Source organism: Lactuca serriola, chromosome 6 (genome assembly GCF_051521515.1).
Source record: "Lactuca serriola cultivar US96UC23 chromosome 6, Lser_US96UC23_V15, whole genome shotgun sequence".
Lineage (NCBI taxonomy): Eukaryota > Viridiplantae > Streptophyta > Magnoliopsida > Asterales > Asteraceae > Lactuca > Lactuca serriola.
Window position 1 is genome coordinate 72,533,780 of NC_136413.1, and position 22,840 is coordinate 72,556,619.

Consider the following 22,840-nt stretch of genomic DNA (forward strand, 5'->3'; position numbering starts at 1 on the left):
GTCTTGCATACAATTTTCCAGGAGTCGCCTCCTGGTCTTTCATACAAACTACCAAGGATTACCCCCAGGTCTTCCTACAATATATAAAACAAATGGGCCTGCATTGGTGCCTTCAACCAATAGAACCATGAGGAGACTCATCTCGAATGCAGAAGCTCACTGAAAGAAATCCCTAGCTACTGCCCTGATGACTCCTCCGAGCTATCAATACCAAAATAACTCCAAATTAGCAATTGGGTTCCAAACTATGATCCATAATCCGTACTTTGGGTAAAATGACCATTTTACCCCTATCCCAACAAGACTCACAACTGAGGCCCAAGCCCAAAACCAAACAAGCCCGAAACTAAAAGATCTATAAAGGCCCACTAATGGCCCAATTTTGCAAATTAGGCCCAACCCTCATATGGGCCTTATCCTAAAGCCCAAAAGCTCCCTTAGTCCAATAACTGATCTCAGATGGCCTAAAGGTCCAAGCAACAAGTCCAATAAGGTTGCCCAAAGGTGTGAAGCCCTAAAACACACCGAATCCACTTCACACCGAACACGGGGTGTACGCTCAACTACATTGGGCGTGCTCGAGGAATCCGAATCGTGATCTCAAATCAGTACGTGGGGCGTAACCTGGCTTAATCAAATTTCAAAAACTTTATGGCTTAATCAATTAAGCGCTTTGCACCCAAACTTCAGAGGACCTTAAAATAAAGTTCTTAATGCTTAAAGTCGGCACCTTTAAGCATTTGCATGACTCAATAGGACCCAACAACCAACTTAATCCATTAAGACCCATTCTAATCCAACTAGAACATGCATGGACCATTCTTTAACATCAAGCAAGCATTTTTATGAAGTAGAAATATCAAAAGAGACAATATTTATCCAAGCTCCTGGAGTGGCTCAAACTCACACGGAGAACTCAATAGACCATAAAAACCCTTAATTTTGCCCTAAAATCAAACTAGCACAATATAAAGTCAATATGAGAATTTTATACCTTGAATGAGCTGGAAATGAAGCCAAAAGTCTGGATCTAAACGTCCTCCTTTGAACCACAAGCTAGCACCAAGCACCCTTTTCTTGGAAATGAGCAAGAACACACCAAATGGCACATTTAGATCTCTCAAACACTCAAAATGAGATTAGGGTTTCCAAAATGAGGCTACAATGTAATGGAGGCTAAGAAGGAAAGAGCCTTGAGCTCATAAAGATGTTTATATAGTGCCCAAACCCTAAAAATTAGGGAGGGTTTGACACTCTAACCATTATGTTGGGTGTACCCCCAGCTTACGCTAGGCGTACCCATCCAGACACACGCATTCCATCCTTGCATACATGGGACCGATTTGCCAACTATTTCCATTAGGGGCAAAATCTGCCAATATCTTCAAAATGCCACAACTTCCTTATCTTAGGTACATTTCCAACGAATCTTATATCCACGGAAAGGTGGCAAGAAACCCTATGCTTCCAAAAACACACCCAATCCATAAAACTTCCCGAACAAAATGCAAAACCTATAAAAGATTGAGTCATCAAATTACGATTGTACCCTTGGCCCCCCAAGACACAATCGAACACTTGGATCACTTAAATTGTCACACCCTAGGAGGGCAGCCCCTAAGCCTCATGACCACTGAAGATTGAGCTGCAGCCCCGAATAAAGAAGCAAATCCGAAGCCGAGTGTTACAGAGAGGGAAACCTTTTGGAAGATAAAGGGAATATATAACCTAACTATCAGTCAACATTCTAGAGAATTTTTGTGCTCTAACAATTCAGAGATTAAGACGTTTAAAAGATGCATATCAATTTTCTAGCTTGATCATATTATTTGAGAAATTTAAATTTGCAAATGGCCCAGATAGATGGAAGTTGATTGGTAATGATGATAATGATTTCTCAATCAAAGCTCTAAAGCTATTAATAAACATGGGGGTAGTGATGATATTTTTTTTAATCAGGTGAAGTGGATCTCTTTGAAGATTAATTGGTTTGTTTGGAGAATGATCAAAAACAAGATTCAAATCTTTACATATCTATTGAAACATGAGATAAATGTCCATTTCAATTTATGTCATTTTCTATCATGTGGAGGAGGAGAGTGTTGATCATGTTTTCTTTAAGTATGCGGTGGCTTCGAGGCTATGGAGGTGGTTGGTTGAGTGGTCACCGATCACACATAAGGAGCCTATCTCTTGCCCGAAATTATAAGAGATGATTTCAAGGATCGATGATAAGAGAATGCAAAAATTGAAGTTATCGCTTATTTACTCTATCGTTTGGGTGATATGGAAGGCAAAGAATGTGATAATATACAAAAATGAAGGGTAAACAGTTATTTTTATGGCAGACAATATTAGTACTAACACAAAAATAGAACTAAGTTGAGTATGCTTGATTTGTCTCTTTGATGTATGTATCATATTGCAAATATTTCTTGTATTTAGGCTTAAGCTTCTTGCTTAAGTCTCCTTTTTTTTTTTATTGTTTTAATGTATTGTCTCCCGATAAAAAAATCATAAAAGAATAGAAATAACATAAGAAGACCTTTAAATTTATATTACAGCCAAAATAAAATATTATATGAACAAAAGAATTAAAGGAATCGACGTTGATGCCTACCTTATACATGTTTAATCCGTTCTTTGTATTATTTATTAATAATGATTCTAAAGTTTGATGCTTATTTAAAAGATTATGTTTTCATAATCAATGTTTATATAGAAAGAAACAAAGCTTGATTCATTAATCTTATTTAAAGAAAAGTAGAAAAGAAAATACTAGATCTTCATATATTCTATCTTTTTGCATTAGCCCTTAATCCGCATGAAATTGGTTAACCAAGTTGATGAAAACTTAGGATATCGTCTCAAATCATTGTTATAATCCACAAAATGTAGCCCAAACCGGACGGTATAGCCACGATCCCATTCGAAGCTGTCCATCAATGACCGTGCAAAGTAACCCTTCACATTCACTCCTGAACTACATTCATTCAAACACATGGTGTCATTTCCATTCTAAAATCATCTGCACATCCACTACTACAAAAATTAGCATCAGTGAAAGAAATAGAAACATACAAAAAAAACAGATTTTAGTATTAGAAAACAACACTAAAACTGAAATTCGCCGCTAATTAATTATACACTTACAAATACACGACTACACATAAAACACAGATACCAATATATACATACATAAATTTATGCATGCATACATACATACATACCTACATACCTACATACTTACACATAAAGATACAAATATATACATATATACATATTCATGTACAGTCATACAATGTATATACATATAGTCAATTAGTCATATACTCATACACATATATATACATATACGTACATACCTATATACTTGTGCACACACATACATACATGCATACATATAAACTTATTAGATTAACGAAAGTACTTCCTTAGCTAATTTTTCAAAATTTATGCCGATATTGCATTGCGATGTACCATAGCAGCGAATTAAATCCGGTGCTAAGCTGTCACTAAAGGGGTTAGCGTCAGTTTTATGTGTGACTACTTATTTTTTTTCTTTTGTTTATAAATCCAAAGATTTTTTTTCTAGTATATGTATATTGATCTTCGAGATCGTTTCTTAGTGTATGTCCAAGAATTCGAGCAAGAAAGACATTACTTGATACATTGTAGAAGCTTCTGAAGATGAACAACATAATATTGAACCCGGAAATCGTCTTGCAGAACAGTTCGGAGAGATAACGAGGAATTGTTTGGCTCATCAACTCCTACAAAACACAATAAATTTAAATAAACGTAGTGCAAAAAAATCTTATTTATACTAATTAATTACCATTTTCTGTAATGTAAATTATTGGATTGTTGTAGTTGTTTTTAATGTACACTAGAAGATCGTGAATTCCTTGTGGGTATGACCGAAGCCAATCCGATCCACCCTGAAAATAACGTCACTTTATTGACTATTTTTCAATTATTTTACCTCAAAAACCATAAACTCTGTTAAAGAATTTACCTTTGAACCAATTGGAATTCCATTCCTTTCAACTATTAAACCAAAAAGAATTACATAAAAGATACAGTAAGATATAATTTGATTTAATTCGTATAACATATGATGGACTTATGTAGTGTAACTTGTTCTAACGTACTTGATAATTCAGCTTGAGAATCGGAAGAACGAGTCATGTTATCAGTAACAGCTTCAGATACATGTTGCACAAAATTCGCAGTGTAGTAATTCAATCCAAGAAAATCCAACGAATTCCTTAGTGTGTAGGATTCTTCTGCTGTGAATCGAGGTAATCTATTTGCAACATTAATTCGCATATTCTCAGGGTAATCCCCAAACGTTAATGGATTCATAAACCTGACATGTTTTTCATTACATCGCAATTAGGATACTAATATACTGTTTAATTATCTTTTCAACTCAGAAAATATATATACTGAATTTAACATACCAACCAAAATCAAAATCAAGAGCACGAATTGCAGCATCCCGATGTAATTTCACGTCGGAATATGGCACCATCCATCGTGTCACAAGTGAGATTCCAATCTTGCCATTTTGAGGCCCCTAATAATGTTTTTGATATCTTAAATCACCAATTTAGCGACACTTTTGGTGTAGTTAATAAATTTAAATGACATGATTAAAACCTTATAGATATCATGATATAATTTGGTGGCAGCTGCATGGGCAAGAAGCATGTTATGAGTGACGATATAGGGCTCGATTCCTGAATCGCCGGCGGGGCATTTACCCACAGCGTCAGAACACCGGCCAGGGGCAAAATTGCCTTTTTCATAACCTCCGACACTATAGCTCCATGGTTCGTTCATGGTGATCCAGTATTTGACCCGATCACCAAATCTTCTAAAACATAGCTCAGCGAAATCACGAAAATCATTCCTGAAAATAATATATTTTGACTCCAAATATTAAAAAATAAGTATATGTTTAAATTCGCAAATTAAAATATTTCCATTTGTTACTTACACAACGCGGGAACTCAAGAACCCTCCATACTCGTCTTCTAGAGCTTGAGGAAGATCAAAGTGAAATAGAGTCACAAAGGGTTCAAGATCTATCAAGATTCATGAACATAGTTTATTATTTACAGTTATTATATGAAAAAATTTTAACAAAAATAATTCGAAGGTAATTAGTTAGTGTAATTAAGTATATAACCGTTGGCTCGAAGTTCATTTATGAGGTTATTGTAGTATGAAATTCCTCGCTCATTAACACCACCGCTTATTTTTCCAACTGCAACAATATTTAAATTACATCTTAAAACTAATAAAAATTATCACGAATAAATTTTAATAAAAACATCAAATTTTTACGTGGTATAACTCGAGACCATGAGATAGAGAAACTGTATGCATCCATGCTCATTTGCCTTATCATCTTCACATCCTCCTGCATGTATTATTTTTAAGAAATGAATGCCACATAATATAAAGAAGCCATTGTTTCAAGAATTATAAGAAATTAACCTTGTATCGATGATAACTATCAGTTGCCATGTTCCCATTACTGTGATCAGCGATCTTGTCTGTAATTGAAATTCTTATGAGTTAAAGAAGTAAATTTATATATATTTATACGCATCTAAAAAAGCGTAAGTATAATAAATAAATTCAATCATGAAACCAGAATGTCTTCGAGTAAAAGTATCCCATATACTTGGCGCTCTACCATCTTCATTTGTTCCACCCTCATTCTGAATACATATTAATTAACATATAAATACATTATTAAAAATAATCAAAGTCTAACACATTATAGTCTATATAAGTGTTGAATTTTGTGTGTTAAGTTCAAAACTACATAAAAGTAATGCATGTATTTGTTTAAGGAAAAAAAAAGTTAATAAATTGAATCACCTGAAACGAAGAAGAAGAAGAACCAAAGATAAAATCACTAGGGAAACTAGACCGGTTAACAGTAGTTAAACCCCAGTTCGGTGGTAAACCCGCATTGGAAACGGCTTCCGATTCTCTAATCAGATAAATCACTGCTGCAACAAACCCTACAATCATGCCATTAACTCTTAGATGCATTCTTAATCTTGTTATTGCAAACTTTCGTTGATTAATCAATGTGTCAATAGTCGATGAAACTCGTCTAGTTTCTGTTCTATTTATAGTGTTTTCTAGAAAAGATTTATTATGTATTCGATGATTCAATACTTATAATTTTTACCATAAAGTATTTTAGGTTTCATGCACATACAAACAGAAGCCCAGGAAACGTGGGACTATTTGTTTGATTAATGAAATGCGTGTTCTATCTACCTCAATCAAATGCATGCTTTATCTACCTCTTTATACACACGCACACGAATACATATAATTAGAAACGATTATTGCTTAGATGATTAAATATAATTATTCCTTCTCAGGATTTAAAAAAAAAATATATAATAATAATAATAATAATAATAATAATAATAGAATAAATAAATATATCTAGTGTTATCCAAAAAAATAACTATGTTTTTCGTTTTCATTTTCTCCACATCATTTTGTTAGAAAAATGAAAGCAAAAAATTAGATGTATTTCTTTTTGAAAATTATGGTGTATAAGAAGTTCTTATGATTTTTAAGTTCTATTTTATGTTGATGAAATAGTCTTGGTTACACTGAAGCTAAACAATAATAAATTTTTCAAGTTGATTTATGTGGATTGGGATTTATTGGAAGGCTCTTTCTTGATCGTTGGTCATTTCGTTCATCGTCAATAGCAGAGGTTCTTCAAAAGTTTTGAGTTGTATCAGTGGAAGTCAATGGATGCATCAACCTATCGTCAAAATTTGTATATTGTACCTTTTGGTTTTTAGGTATGGGTACCCTCAAATCTTGGTTTTGGAAATATTATTCATAGCAGGCTTGCTTTTGACAGATGTACTTGATTATTGGGAGTTTAGAAGTCGAAACTGTATTGTTTAGCTTTTCAGGTGTGACTTGCGATCTACGCAAAATCCAATTTTTTTGGCATGTCATGTCGACAGGGTTGATAATTTGATTGATTCGACCAGGGTTTTAGCAGCATTTTTGGATAAATTTGGAAGTTTTATCGAGCTAGTTACATATTGGTGGAACCTGTTTAGTTTCAATCAAGGTGAGGGATCTTGTTTTAGTCATTCAAGAGGATGTTTTTGTTAACGGTTGAGGTTCTCCATTTTGGTAGATATATTGGTACTTCACCATTTGGGTAAGGTTGTAAGGAAGAAGGAATGCAGCAGATCTAGGGATTGGTTATGGGTTCCCTTGAGGTGGATATCATGTTAGTTCATCAAGTATGATCATAAGGGGTGTATGTGGACTAAAAAAGATAGAATGAGAGCACTTGTTCTGAATTTATTGGTATGGTTCTTTTGTAGTTTATAGCTTCTGAATTGGAACAAGAGTATGACCGCCTATCTCATCCTATGGTTGTGTGCAACCATGTTTTCGTCTGATTTTGCAATGGCAATAGCTTGTATTGTGAAAGGAATTATGTGTGATAGAATGATATGGTCCATTTTATGTTTGGTTAGCATTGAGGGGGTGTTGATTGGGTCCTTTCAAATCGGTGGGTTAATGGTTGATTACCTTTAGATCCATGTGGTGTTGGTTGTGAGTCTTCAAGATAGTGATGGAGTAACAGCAAGATCGGTGTAGTACCATGAGCTTATCATTTTAGTGGTTAGAAGGTGTCACAATGTATCATGAACCAGTGAGTGCATGATTCACGTGGATGGGACCCGGTAGTCTTTTAATTGGGACTCTTAAGTCTCAGATAGTTAGTCTTATTGGCATGTTTGTGTATTAGTACATTCTTGGGAGTCTGGAGACTCAATGACCATCCTGTTTAGATCATATGGACAGTAAAAGTCTATTGGGAGTATTAATTGTGCATCAGAAGTCTCTTGCTGAATGTTTACATTATGAACCCCTATTTGTTGGCAGACTATTTATTAGGAGTTTGGTTACTAATGTTAGATATCGGTTATGAAATCTCAAGTCATGTGGTTCGTTGTAAATGTCTCAAGCGATTTGTCAAGTGGATGTACACCTGAGCTTATGAGCAATTTGGATGCAACGTGAGAATCTTGGATGAATGATCATTATGCTCGAAGGAGGAACAGGTTGGTGATGACTTGTCAGGAAGTCCAATATATATTTAAGGTTTTTGGGCATAATTTCTGGATTTGAGGATTTGTGGAAATTCACGATCGGTGTATTTTAAGTATTCTTTTTGCATGACTTGGTGGTGTTCCTAGTCATAGAATAGGGGTAGGTATGATGTACGGATGATCATCAGTCTTAGTGTATGGTTTTTGAAGTTTAGATAGATGGGTTCCTGGTTATGGGAGGTATATTGATGGAGTTGATTTATGGTTGTTGTTTTGAAATTTCACAGTATGAGGGGTTCTCTCTGGAAGTTGGGTCTTAAGTTCTAGTTGCAGTTGAGTATTTTCAAGTTATTGGGTTGTTTGTTGGCAGTTGTGGGTTTCGAGTGATCTCTCGATTTCTCAGTATAGATGCCTTGATTCTGAAGGGGGTTAGACAGAGTTTGTGTGCAATGTTGTCATTAACTTCAGAGATTCTAACCATGACGGATTTCAAGGACAAAATCCAGTTAAAGTAGGGAGAGTTGTAACATCCTGTTTCGAGAAGTTTCTTATTTTCGGGATTGTGTACAATGAATGGATTAAGTAAAGGTCTTGGGCTTCAAGGGAATGTGGTTTAGACCTTATTGGATGATGTTGGATAAGTGATTACAACCTTGGTTGTGTCTTGGAGTCAAAGGGTAAAATGGGAACAATGGTGTTTTAGACTTCTTTCATGAATTATGGCTTTTAGTTCGACATGTGTTAAGCCAAAATTAACTAGATAAAAGTATGGGGATCGTCAATACCTTCTAGTGGATATAAAGATTGCCGAAAACGGAGTTGAAACGAAGAAGTTATGATTGTTTTGAAGTTGAAGTGAAATTGGGCAAAAACCCATCCTCACGAGGTGAGAAATAATTCTTACGACGTGAGAAGTGCTCATGAGGTGAGAATATATTCTCACAACATAAGAATTGTGCAGCCTAAAAGCCCACAAAAATTTTAGGGTTTTAAAGGTATTTAAAAGTATGGGTTCGTGTTTTAGGGTATTTTATTAGTATGCATCATCTCTAGAACCTCTTAGGAGAAACCCTGGCCTCCATTTTCATGATTTGAGCCTCTACTCTCCCCTCTCATCACTTTTTGGAGTTTTGGATGGTTTTGGAGCAATGTTTTCATGCAAGATTGATCCTTGAAGCTTGACAATTGAAGATCTCAACTTTCATCTACCTTCTAGGCCTTTGTAAGTTATAAAGTTCCAAGCTTTATTGCATTCACTACTAGAAAAACAGCCTTTTACGACGCTCATTGCGCGTCGTAAAAGGCTCAGACGACGCGCATTTACGACGCGCTTTACGACACGCAATGCGTATCAAGGAAGGCCCTGTCATAAAGGAAGACGACACGCATTCGCGTGTCGTAACCTTATGACGCGCGTGTTAATGACACGCAATGCGTATCAAGAAAGCCCCTGTCAAGAAAGGCCTTGTCATAAATGAAGATGACACACATTTTGCGTATCATAATTTTAAATGTTTAAAAATAATATTATTTATAGATTTACTTATTTTCAAATTAAATTTGTATTTAATGTTTTATAATGTAAAATAAAATATCATATACAAAAAATAGAATCCATTGCATCCATTGCATAAATTTAATGTCATACAAATAATCGTTCCATCGAAAGATAAACCAAATCAATAGAAGTTGTAACAAAAATTTACAAACGAATTAGATAAAAAAATACAATCCATTGCATAAATTTAATGTCATACAAATTACACCCATTAGGATCCCATGTTGCTCCCTACATATATAGCAATTAGCACCAACTTCAGCAAAATATCATGTGGTATCTATATAAACATCAAATTCCAACTAAGTAGAGTTGCATCTTGCCTTTCATAATTCTTTAAGACTAATGAATCCTGCTCCGATAATTATTGTGACCTGATCAAATAAAAGTCAAAAAATTAATATGCTAATATAATTATTAGAAGAATCAAACATGGAATGTTAGTTGTAAAATCACCATTTGAACCAAAACTAGAAGCCTGCATAATTACACAACATCGCAATTAGATATTAAGAATAATTTTCAAAATAATAAATAAATAAATGAAAGTTGGTTGCTATTTCTTGCATTTAAACACACATATATGGACTTATAATAACAACAAATATTTTGAGTTTACGGGTAAGAGGACACCATGGTTTGTTAAGAAACTCAAGTTGTTCAGCTCCTGCCATACAAAAACAGGTGCCCATTATACCTTAACCTGTATGTACCAACACAAAACAACATACATATTCTTTAGTATATTTATAATATGACAAACTAAAATCTGATTTCGTCAACTAAATAACTTGCATTTTTACCTGGAGCATCTACTTTTCCTTTATAGTCATTAATTAGAAATTCATCATACTTATTGAATGGATATTCATCATCCTCTTTTTTATCTCCTGCAACCAACACCTCAAGTGAACTGTAACGTGTTTTTTTCTCTTTTTCTTTGGTGTCATATAGCCATCAGGCATAAATTTAGCAGCATCCCTCTTCTCAATTGAATTTCCAATGCGCTAATCTACAAAAAGAACAAAGCAAAAGACAATTATTCACTTTTTGGTATACTCTTTAAGGCCAATACATATACACGTATTTGAAAGATAAAAACGATATAATACACTCAAAACTACATAAAAGTCCTATCTTCTAGTGCAAATACCATATTTACCCATGTTTAGTGCAAATTTACATTTTATGGTCACAAAAATGATATAATACACTCAAAACTACTCTGATAGGAATGAATTTTTTAATAAGAAGTACCATGAAATGAAACACATACAAAAGAAACTAAAAGTAAAGGTGCATCATTATTTCAACGTATCCAAACACTTCAGGAGTATCATTACTCAGTAATTAACTAAACGGTAAAGGTGCTTTCAGATACAACTTTCTACAAATCAAAATTATGCTAATTATTGACTTTTGATCCTTGTTTCTCTATCATAATTAAAATTATTATAAGCTTTGAATTATCCAATTTCCCATTTAATTGGGGAAAAAGAACTACCTTTAGAGGAAGCTTGTGTCGGTTGGATGCGAGACTATATCATCGCTCTGATATGGCGTTGTGTTGGAATTATGTTCCTCATGGACGAGCGGAGGAGTGGAAACAAAAAAGTGAGAAGTCGATTTCATTCTTTCTTTGGCGTCTGATTAGGTCATTCTCAGTATCAAAAAACTTAGAAGCATTCTAGACAATGAACTCTTTCCAGAATCTGTGGGTCCCACAACAATCACCCTGGGATCCTAAGAAATACAGAATTTGTTGAAATAGTTATTATTTTGTCATGGAAATGTTATTAAAAATTGAAAGAATAAAGAAAGAAAGATAAAAGAAACCTGGGAAGCTTCAGAATCACTAGGATAGGCTTTTTCACGATTTCTACGCCCTTCAAGTACAGCATACACGTTTACATAACTAATCATTGGTGTCTTTATATCAAAATAGAAAACAAAAAATTAATATCATTTTACATTAGGCAAGTAAAATACAAATATACAATGATACTATGATATAATATCCTACCTCATCTGAAATTCCAAAAAGAAGGAAACATAAGGATTATAAGAGGACAAGATTCAAGTGATCTTTAATATTCCTAGTGGATTTTTTTTTCAAAGTTGTTAAGAGTTTACAACAAATTTCATTCTTGGTGGGAAGATGAGCCAATTTTTTAGGGGCATTTTGGTCCCAAATATCTCAGTTGTCCCATTTAGTAGCCTGAGGTGAAGAGAACTGTTAAAATTGACTTCAATCCTGAGTTCACTTTCTTTCTCCAGTTTCACCTGCTTCATTACAGGAGAACTGCTTGCAGCTGCAGGTGGGCCCAAAGGTCTGCCTCCATATGCCATAATTGACTTTATGTTCCAACAATGCTTCTGTTTGTTGATGCAATTACCTTCAAATATCTTAAACAAGGTAAAAAAAAAAAAGCTAAGTATTTAAATACCTCCAGTTTATCTATATAGGTAAGGTCATTCTCAGTATCAAAAAAATTAAGGACACAAAACTACAACAAGGTTTCTTCATCCAAGAACCTGGATGATATCAAGACTCTTTTTGTTGGTACTAACTAGATAGCCCAGTTTTGTCCCTGAATGACAATCAAAATCAATCTTTATTATAATCTAGTGAGATAAAGATTATAGATAAGCTAAAAAAAACCTCTAATCTAAGGATAAAGGATGTGAGTAAACTTACATCTGATACACTAGAAGGATTTTTCCTAAGTTGTGGTTCAGTCACACTGAACAGTAAGTGCTGTAAAACATAAACAAAGTTGAATATCACGACAACTGATAAATAACAACTTAAAGGTGACAACTTCTGCAAATGCATCTCGAATTCTATGTAAAAACTTTTAATTGAAGATGCTAAAAGCAAACAAACTACAACCTTGAATGCGTACTTAGGGTTAGCAATTTCATCCTTGTACGCATCAAGTATTGCCTGATGAGAGACACATAAAATAAGTCAATTCACTACATAAATAGTGTAGTGCATATAACTGAGGAACAGCTACGGTTAGGGTTTCAATTTTTGAACGCGTAATGTAAATATGTATACACTTGAATGTCTCGGTCAGCAAGAGAGAATGGAAGCTGGCAACGGGAATGAATTGAAACAAATTATTCATTTTCTCCTATATTTTAGTGAAAAAGCTCCAAGAATCAAGTGAATATTAAAAAAAAATCAATATTGATATCCCTTTTATACGCCCTTAAAACTTGACAGAGACAGAAAGGGAGTCGACATGGAGAAAGATAGTATGTCGACCATGTGGTGCGATGTTTATAGTTGGCTTTTAATAATCGAAATCAGATAAAGATCAGATCGGAGATGTTGAGTTTCATCCTGTTGAGCAACTCGATTTCATGGGAGTCGCATATTAGGTAATAGGGAGATGAACGATGGTAAGCAGAACATACCTTTGTGTAACCAGAAGAGGAGAATCGAACCCGTCAATCGGATTTTGGTGATGTTGTGTCTGTTCACATGAGAATTGGGGGAAGGAAGTGCTCTTAGTCCAAACGGTGCCATCGATGCCGAAGATGGTGGCGGAAGAGAGATGTTGATCACTGCCGTCGAAATTGCGATTGTAAATTGGTAGGAAATGTTAGATTTGAAGTTAATTTAAGGATTAAATTAAAGAACGAGCGAGCGGTGTTATTGTCGGCGTCCAATATCTGCTTCCATCAATCACCTCAGATGATGAGTAGAGGGGAAGAGAAAGTAATGGTGGGTTGATAGTGCCTAAAATTGTGTGCAAAAAGGACCAAGGCGCTTGCCCTTTTTCTCTTTTGAGCATCGAAAACCGTGTGAGCGTGTATTTGGGTTTTCTGCAAAAGATGGAAACAAAGGAATTTGATGTTAGGTGAGCATGAGATCGTCAATGAGGAGAAGTGAGCAAGGGCATAGTGAAATCGTTACGCTCTTACCAAAATGCCAAAATAGTGAATTAAATACAGGCGATTAGGGAAGGAAAGATATGAAAGCGTAAAAGGCAAGACTTAGGGTTCAATGGTGGTGGCGATGACTTAGGGTTTACAGAGAGAAGGAAGGGAGATACAGAGAAGAGAGTGTAGAAGCGGGGTAGTTCAAAATTTTAGAATTTGAGAGGATTTCATTTTCCCCCTTTAAAAACGCGCGTTCCAGTAAAAAATTATAAAGCGACACTTGTAGATGACACACGTTTAAGATAAGCGCCTTCCGTGTTTGTATTTTTTTTTTTGGACATTAATTTGAGGGCACGCAAAAATGCGTGACCTCTATCCTTCAAATTTTGCAAAGCTGACATTATTTTTTCGAGCACGCACAAATGTGTGTCCTCTATTAGCGCGTGTCATTGTTTGCACGTCCTTAAAGGGTTGTTTTCTAGTAGTGATTTCATCTTTGGATCTAAGTGTATTTGGCGTTTTGGTCCATTTCAATGAGTTTTGAGTGAGAGTTGGGAACAAATTTTGCAAATTTATTACTCTCCAAGGCCCCAAGAACATTGTATGTTTCAGATCTGAACTCCAACACCTTTTGATCAAGTTTAGAATGTTTTCTTGGACCTCATCGACTAGGAAAGTTTTGATCTTTTGTCTTCCCTTTCAGTCATGCAAGTTATTTTGGTCATTTATGCCATTTTGGTGTATTAAAGTTTAGATCTTGGAAGCTTGAGACATTATTATGGATGAAGTTGGAAACTTTATCTATGTAAACATTATCTAAAGGTTGGAGACTTGGACTTAATGGATTTAGCTGAGAAAGATGCATTCTTGGTTCCTTTGAGACTTAAAGACTAGATCTTGATTGTTTAGACCATCCTAATGGATAAAGTTTGAAACTTTATCCATTTTGAAGCTATTTAAGTACTTGATATGAGGTTATGAGCCTTGCTCTAAAGAGAATAAGCACTTAATGAAGATTTTCGCCTTCTGACCAGAGGTCACGACATGACATAGGATGTATCACGATGTGATGGTGTACAAAATTGTGATTCTTTGACGTTTCATTCTCACCGATTACCAAGGAATAGTCACGACGTGACATTGACTTTGACTAAGCTGACCGTTGACCTTGTGGACTTTCACCGTTGACTTTTTGACCAGTTTGACTTTTAGTCAAACTTGGGCAGAATAGAGTATTTGACTAAGAAATTGTCATCACATCCCTTAAATAGGGCCAATGCTAGAGATCTAGGGTTTTGCACCCTACCGTCACCACGCCGTGGCCAGTACATGACCACATGTGGTGTCTTAATGAAAAGCACATTTCATGCAGAAATGCCATGTCATGGTGATACTCTTCACCACGTCGTGACCACCAAGAATTCTCAAATTTAAAAAAAATGCTAATACCTTAAACTAGGTGTCAATTTCTACAAACCCTATAAGGGTTAAGAAATTCGATCACCTCAAGAAGAAGAAGGGAGAACAAAATTTTAGAAGCCTTGAATTTGCAAATATGTTTTAATCCATAACACCCTATTTATAGGCTTCAATTGCTTAGTTCCAAAGCAACTTTAAAACCCTGGATAAGCCCTAGCCATTTTTGTCCATTACCTTATCCTTAAAGGATTCTGAAATATTCCACTTAATTATAAACTTTTGCCAACCCCAGAGAAGAGAACTTCGAGGATACGCAGTAAACATGCTTTTCCCAAGAATCTTCAAACTTTTTGCTTATATAATGGGGGAGGTACCAGCTCATGTCTTTGAAGACATTCAGAAGGACGTTCGAGATATGGAGAGGTGCTTTAATATTCATCTTTTTGAATTAATTAATTCCAAAATAATTTTCTAATTAATTTATAGTATCATGACAAATTAATAAACTAATTTCTATTTTGATTGGTCAAATGGGTCATGAGAACAATTGTAACTCCCCGTTCTAAGAGTAGTTATTTATGGTTCCCTGAGATCCAAGAGTAAGGACGTTTCGGTCTTTTATGGGAAATGGGTTTTATTCGAGAAGGTTTCGGGTCGGGTATGTTGCTAGAAGCGTAGGGCTTCTCGCCACCTTTTCGTGGGTATAAAGTTCGTCAGAAACGGACTTAGAATAAAAGAGCTATGGCACTTAGAAGATATTGTCACTTATGGCACTTAATGGAAAAGTTGACAAAGTAAGGCCATGCATGCTTGGGACACGCGTGGGTACGCCCAGCTTAATGGAGTTAATGAAACGTGGGGTCCCTCAACGTACGCCCAGCGTACTGGAATTATGCCCAGCGTACGTCTATCATCCAGAAACCCTAATATCTCGGGTGTGGAGGCTATTTAAACAACCTTAAGAGCTCAAAACCCTCCCAAACCCTAGCCTCCACTGTTTAGAGCCGTTTTCCCCAAAGCATAGCCAACTTCTTGAGTGTGTGAGCTTTTAAAGTGAATTTGGAGTGTTTTGAGAAGAAGGTGTTGCATCTAGTGAGTAGAGGAAGAAGGCCAACATGTAGATCTGAAGTCTTCTAGTGGTTCAAGAGCTCCTAAAGGTATAAAGCTTCTTGCTTGACATCTATTTTGTTTAGATCTAAGTATAGTGAAGTTTTGACACCATTCTTGTCCCAAAAGCCCCCATCTTGATGCATGGTGTGTTTTGGTTAAGATGAGCTGTCCTTTCAGACCATTGGAGAGGTATTGAGTAAGAAAAATGGGGTCCTAATGGCCTTGGTTGTCCCATGTAAGAAGTAGGAAGGTCTTAATGGGTTAAGACCTTGATTTAAGAGCTTTATGGTCATCCCAAGTAATAAAGTTTGAGACTTTAAATACTAGTCATGATTGGTCGATGGATCTGAAGTTTGGGCTTAGGAGCTTAAGCCATTAAGGACTTAAGATGAGTTTTAGATCAACGCGCGTACGCCCCGCGTAATCTGATGTACGCCCAACGTAGTGGGTCTGTGTCCCGATTCCAGTCCGCGAGCATCGATGTACGCCCAACGTACCAAGAGGGGTACGCCCAGCGTACGCCCTCTGTTGGGTTTTTTATTTTGGGCCTTAAGTGATTGGGTTGTTATTGGGCTAGGAGGGCTTGGGTCGTGACTGAACATTATGGATGGACTATTTTGGACTCAATAATTATTATGGACCTTGGATCTAGGCCCATTTGGTGAGGTGGGCCCAATTTAGTAAATTGGGCCAATATTGGGCTTTGCATGAGGATTTGATTTTGGGACTTGGTCCAATAAGAGGATGATTGACTTAATGAGTGTTGTGGGCCCTTGGCCTAGGAAGTCGTGATGGTTTCTTATGTGATGGTTTTCATATGATAGTTGGGATTTCCGGCGAGTCAGCAGTCAGAGATTTGTAGGATTCCGGCAGTTGCAAGGTGAGTTTTCCTCACTGTACTCAAGGGTCTAAGGCACCAAGGCCGGCCCTTTGAATTGTTTTTAGAGCCCGTTATGTTATGTAATGATATGTTTGCTAGTATCCTGGTAGATGAGATAGTGATATGAGAATATGCTTTGTTAGCTTAGTATCCTTGAGAAATGGGTAGTTGTATGATGGCTAGTTCTATTGGATCAGCACCCTGGTAGTTGGGTAGTGATTATTTATAGACCGGTAGTTGGTCTTGCACTATGTACACTGGTAGGAGGTACTCGCGGGTTATGTATGTTGAGTAGTAGCAGGGGGTATTCCATCCCGGTAGGATGATAGGGCCCCAGTGTGTTGGTTTTGTAGAGTGTTTTATGTATGCCTGTTATGTGTGCATGTCTGCTAGTGTAGATTGGCATTCCAACCCGAGGGGCCAGGAGTATTCCATCCAGGTAGGATGATTGGACTCATAGTATGTTGGCATTTCAACCCGATGGTTGAGGGGCCTGGGGTATTCCATCCCGAGGGATGATTGGACCCATAGTAATAGTAGTAGTAGTAGTAGTTATTGTATGTATAGGAAGTGGGGCATTCCAACCCGATGGTTGTGGACCAGGAGTATTCCATCCCGGTAGGATGATTGGACTCTTAGTATGTTGGCATTCCAACCCGATGGTTGAGGAGCCTGGGGTATTCCATCCTAAGGGATGATTGGACCCATAGTAGCTATTGTTGTACGTATAGGTGTTTGGGCATTTCAACCCGATGGTTGTGGGCCAAGAGTATTCCATCCCGGTAGGATGATTGGGCTCATGTTATGTAGGCATTCCAACTCGATGGTTGAGGGTCGGGGGTATTCCAACCGGAAGGTTGATTGGACCCGAAGTATGTTGTTCTTTACTGTATGCGTATGTTTATGTGTGTATGAGTACTTTGGGGGAACTCACTAATCTTTCGGGCTTACAGTTGTGGTTTATTGTTTCAGGTGCTTCAGGAAATCGTGGCAAGGTGAAGGCGTGATCGTACTGTTCCTCATGTTTATGCTTTATGTAATATGATTATGGGGAAAGTACTCTGATGTTTAAACTATTTTGAAAACAAGATGTATGATCGTAATGGTTTTTGAATGAAATAAAATGTTTTAAATTTATTGAAATTTTGGTCGTTACAACAATCAAAAAAGACTTTGTTATTATTATAAATATTATCGAAAGTTAATGATATTCGACATTTTTTCAGCACATAGTTGTATCTATTATATCATATAGAAACAATCAAAAAACTATTCCAAAATCAAACAAACTATGTATCTATTATATCATATAGAAACAATCAAAAAACTATTCCAAAATCAAACAAACAGCATGTCAATTGGTTACATTTGGCCACAGCTTTTACAGTGACAAGTAAATGTCATATTTTTTTTTTCTTAAAATGTGATTAAATGTTACGAAATATAATACAATGGTCACACGAGTATAGCTAAAACTAAACTAGAATTTTATTAATTACTTATAGCCACTGAATTAATCGAAAGTGTGAGGGTTGTTTTAACAAAAATAAAACCAAAAATCGTTTTTATACTAATGTTTACAAGACCACAAATATATAGTAATTCATGTCACCTTATTGAAGTCCATCATCAACCTATTGGAAAACTGTTATTCAAACAAAAAAACAAAACAAAACAAAAAAAATGTAATTATAACGTAGACCAGGAAAATGACTATATTCATGACAGAAGATCATATCCAATATTTAGGTATGTAGATCATGACATCTAAGAGAAGACAGTGACAATATCTACGAAGCAACAATAACAAATATGTTTATAGATATTGTATTTTTTTTTTTTATCAAAAATTTGGTTTTATATTTTTTATTCTACAATTATATAATTAAATAACACAATTTGTTAAAAACCTTTTCTTTTAGTAGTTTTTTATTTTAAAAAATCGGTTAAGAGGGTCCTGGTTGTTGCATGGATATACAATTTTGGACAAAGTTATACAATTCTTGGATGAAAGCACAATTACCATTGTGTTGGGCCACAAAAGCTACTACCAAATTGGTCCACCCCATGGGCCAGAATAGTAACATAAGGCCCACCTATTTGGACCACAAGTCTACAGCTGAGAATGAAATCTCAACAACACCAACCATTATCTACTGTTCCTACTCAATTCATCACCTAAATCACAACCTCAAGTACCAAATATTAATTAAATACATTAAACCATCCTAAACATTGTTGTTACTTGTTAATTCAGCAATAAATAAAACAAATATAAATCAATAAGACAAGTTACAAAAACTTTATTCCTAACTAACAATGCAACCATTTTCCAACAACCAAAGTTGTGCGGTCGTGTTCTAGGTGATGTCGGTTTAAATAATAAATAAGACCTCATGACACCAATTAAGATCACACATATTCATAATAAATCCGAAACACAGAGAATCCAAAAAAAAAAAAAAAAAAAAAAAAAAAAAACCATTGATTCACATATGGTTTTGGACATTAGATCAAGTACAAGAAACCAATTATTTTCATTGCTCATGGATTGCTAAAAGAATAACAAATATAATAGTTTTTTTTCATTTGCTAATAACAGAGATAATAAAAACGAGTTATGCACAAGGGTTGTTGGAAGAATTACATATATGATAGAAACCAGTTTTAGGCTCAAATGTAGCATACAAAAAACCCCAAAACATGGTTTTACTCTAATTAGTCCAAAGTCTCCTAATCCAAAACAAAAACATTAAAAGAACATGACAAGAAATTGACACAAGGTCTCCATATGGGGGAACAAATCAACAAACTCAAAGTGGTGTCACTTGCATTCAACACCAGCTTCAGCAGCTCGATGAGGTTTGTTCTTCCTCCTGCTTCCATTATGGCGAAAACCATTAGATCTGGTTCCATTTGGGCTTCCATCTTTCACTAAATCCCCTTTTTCCTTTTGTTTATTTCGCTTCCTTTTCTTTCCACTCGCATCGGAATTTGTAGTCTCATCTTCATCTTCATCTTCTTCTTCTTCTTCTTCCATCTTTACAAGATCTTCATCTGCTTCATCCACCAATGGCTTTTGTGGCCTTCCTCTTCGCTTTTGAACAGGGATTTTTTCGTCTTCACCGCTTCCAGGATCGTCGTTGTTAGTCAAAGTAAACTTCTTTCCTTTCCTCCTTCCCATGCTTGCACCAATCAAGAAACTTACAGTACCAGTAACAAATTCTGCGAAAGTAATTAAGAAAAAGCACTGTAAATCGAGAGATGAATCATGGGTATTGGGTACATTTGATTATAACATAGCATAGATTTGAGTAAACTGAATTGCGAAGAGCCCTAAAGATGAAAACTTTTTGATTTCCGAAAGTAAAAGAGATCATTTGAGTGAAAATTAGGGGTGATGACAAAACTGGGACCCTAGAAAGCACAAGAACCAGTATAAAGATCTATAAAATATGCGAAAATGGTCTAAAAGACTAGATCCAAGAAATCAGAATTTGATTAGATAACTGAAGCAGTAAACAGATTTGATGCAAAACCCGCTAGCGGAACATGTTAAAGCAGATAATATGAATCATAAAACACGATCAGATTAAGACGAAAGTAACTCACCATGCGAGGTATCAGAAGCTAAAGCATCTTCTTGATGAGAAAAAAGATGTTCTTTTTAGAAAAGAAAAATGTGTATTGATAGCAAGAAACAGAAAAACTCAGATAAAGAAAAATGGTGATTTGGGAATGGAAGAAACTGGTGGCAAAAGGTAAGAAAGAAGAAGCGGATATGGAAGAACAGAGAAAGAGAGAGAGAGAGATATGTGTGTTGTTTGATTGGTTTTATGTAGATGGGAATTTAGTTTGGAAAGTGAAATGGGTAAGGAGGAAAGATGTTAGTTAAGTGTGAGGAAATCTCAATTCAAATCCAACTCCAAAGACAAGGTCTAAGGGTAGATTTGGTAAAACCAGGAAAAGGTTGTTGCTTAATCGCCCCCCTTCAAAAGATACTTGATCGTTATTTCCTTTTCCTTTTAATTCAAAACCTATCAAATTGTATGAAAAGTAACCTATTTTTGTTTAATTTCATCTTTAAAATCGTAAACTATTTTTGTTAAAATTGTACTTCGTTTTATCTAGGAATGTGATTTATTAAGATAATTAATTTTTTTGTTTGTTTATATTTGGGTAACAATTTTTTTTTACACATCGGTAACGAACTTGTTGCCAGTATGACTGTAAACGAACCGAACGAATACGGATAGGGGCTTTTTTATATTCGTTTGTTTAAGTTTATCGAAAAAAATAAACGAACATGAACAGATAAACAAACGAGTTTTCTTGTTCATGTTCGTGAACAAGCTAAATAAACATAAACAAACAAACATAAATGAACATAATTGAACATAAATAAACATATAATATAATAATGTAATCAAACACAATTAAGCATCTATGAACACAAAAGGAACTTATATAAACGAACGTTCACAAACATAATCGAACGAACGGGACCATTGGTCGTATTCGTTCGTTTAACTAAACCAACGAAAATTTGTGTTCATATTCGTTCATTTATTAAATAAACGAACATAAATGAACTTCCAGCCGAACGGTTAACGAACAGTTCGTTGAATGTTTATTTCGTTTACAGCCCTAGTTGAAAGTGTTCACATAGGACCACTATGACCTGTTGTAGCAAGTTACATCGGTCATAAAGGTTATATTTGAACACTTTTAATAAATTTGTTAGCTACATGTGTACAAAAAAATAATTACTCATACAAACAAAACGAAAAATAAGACTAAATTACACGAATGGTCCCTGTGGTTTGGGGGAATTTATGTGTTTGGTCCCTAACTTATTTTTTGTAACTCGGATGGTCCCCACTGTTTATTTTTGTTGCGTGCTTGGTCCATGTCATACCTAAAAATACTATTATGACCTTATTAATTAATTTTTTTATTTATGTATTTATTTTTTATATATTTAAAAAATTAATAGACCTCACATATTTGTATCTCTTCTTCATAAACCTAAAACCACATTTAAGAAATTGAATCTGGGTCCTACCGGTCACCATCTCATCTCTCATCTTCTTCAACTTCTAAAGACGTTGATGTCTCTAAAGATGGAAATGAAATAGAAGTTGATGAGGATGAGAGATGAGATGGTGACCGGTGGGACCCAGATTAAATTTCTCAAATGTGGTTTCAGGTTAGAATGAGGAGATACAAATATGTGGGGTCTATTAATTTTTTTAAATATATAAAAAATAAATACATAAATAAGAAAATTAATTAAAAAATAAATTAATAAAGGTACAATAGTCGTTTTAGGTAAGATAGGGACCAAGGGTGCAACAAATATAAACAGTAGGGACCACCCGAGTTAAAAAAATAAGCTATGGACCAAACGCACAAATTCCCCCAAACTACAAGGACCATTCGTGTAATTTACTCTTACTCTTCGTTTTGACCGGATGTAACCTGCTACAGCGGGTCATAATGGTCATATGTAAACACTTCCAACAAGTTCATTACCAAGATGCGTACAAAAAAAATAGTTACTCAGATGTGAACAAACCAAAAAGTTAATTACCTTAATAAGTCATATTGTAACATCCCCCTCTGGCACGTATCACAATATTGTCCACTTTAGACAACTTAGCACGAGGACTTCCCAGGGGATCACCCATCCCGGTACTACTCCTGCCCGAGCACACTTAATTGTAGAGTTCTTATGGGATCTGCTGCCATCACGGCTTTAAAACGCGTTGTGACAAGGAAGGTATCCACACCCCTTTTAAGGAAATGCTTCGTTCTCCTTCCAAGCCGATGTAGGATCAGGTGTAA

At 35.5% G+C, this 22,840-nt stretch overlaps 2 protein-coding genes across 2 annotated transcripts; both read right to left on the reverse strand.

Moving 5' to 3' along the window:
- Positions 1-2,808: 2,808 nt before the first annotated feature.
- On the reverse strand, positions 2,809-6,124 carry LOC145059886 (beta-glucosidase 24-like). The gene is made up of 13 exons (XM_079007652.1): positions 5,899-6,124; positions 5,666-5,735; positions 5,509-5,567; positions 5,356-5,431; positions 5,198-5,275; positions 5,006-5,093; positions 4,666-4,918; positions 4,467-4,582; positions 4,155-4,372; positions 4,019-4,050; positions 3,839-3,941; positions 3,665-3,773; positions 2,809-2,983 (listed from the first exon to the last, which is right to left on the reverse strand). The coding sequence occupies exons 1-13, from the start codon at positions 6,073-6,075 to the stop codon at positions 2,809-2,811; spliced, it is 1,554 nt and encodes a 517-aa protein (XP_078863778.1). The 5' UTR covers positions 6,076-6,124.
- A 13,432-nt stretch (positions 6,125-19,556) lies between these two features.
- On the reverse strand, positions 19,557-20,842 carry LOC145059044 (uncharacterized). The gene is made up of 2 exons (XM_079006907.1): positions 20,606-20,842; positions 19,557-20,218 (listed from the first exon to the last, which is right to left on the reverse strand). Exon 2 carries the CDS (start codon positions 20,175-20,177, stop codon positions 19,818-19,820), a length of 360 nt encoding a protein of 119 aa, XP_078863033.1. The 5' UTR covers positions 20,178-20,218; positions 20,606-20,842; the 3' UTR covers positions 19,557-19,817.
- Positions 20,843-22,840: the final 1,998 nt, after the last annotated feature.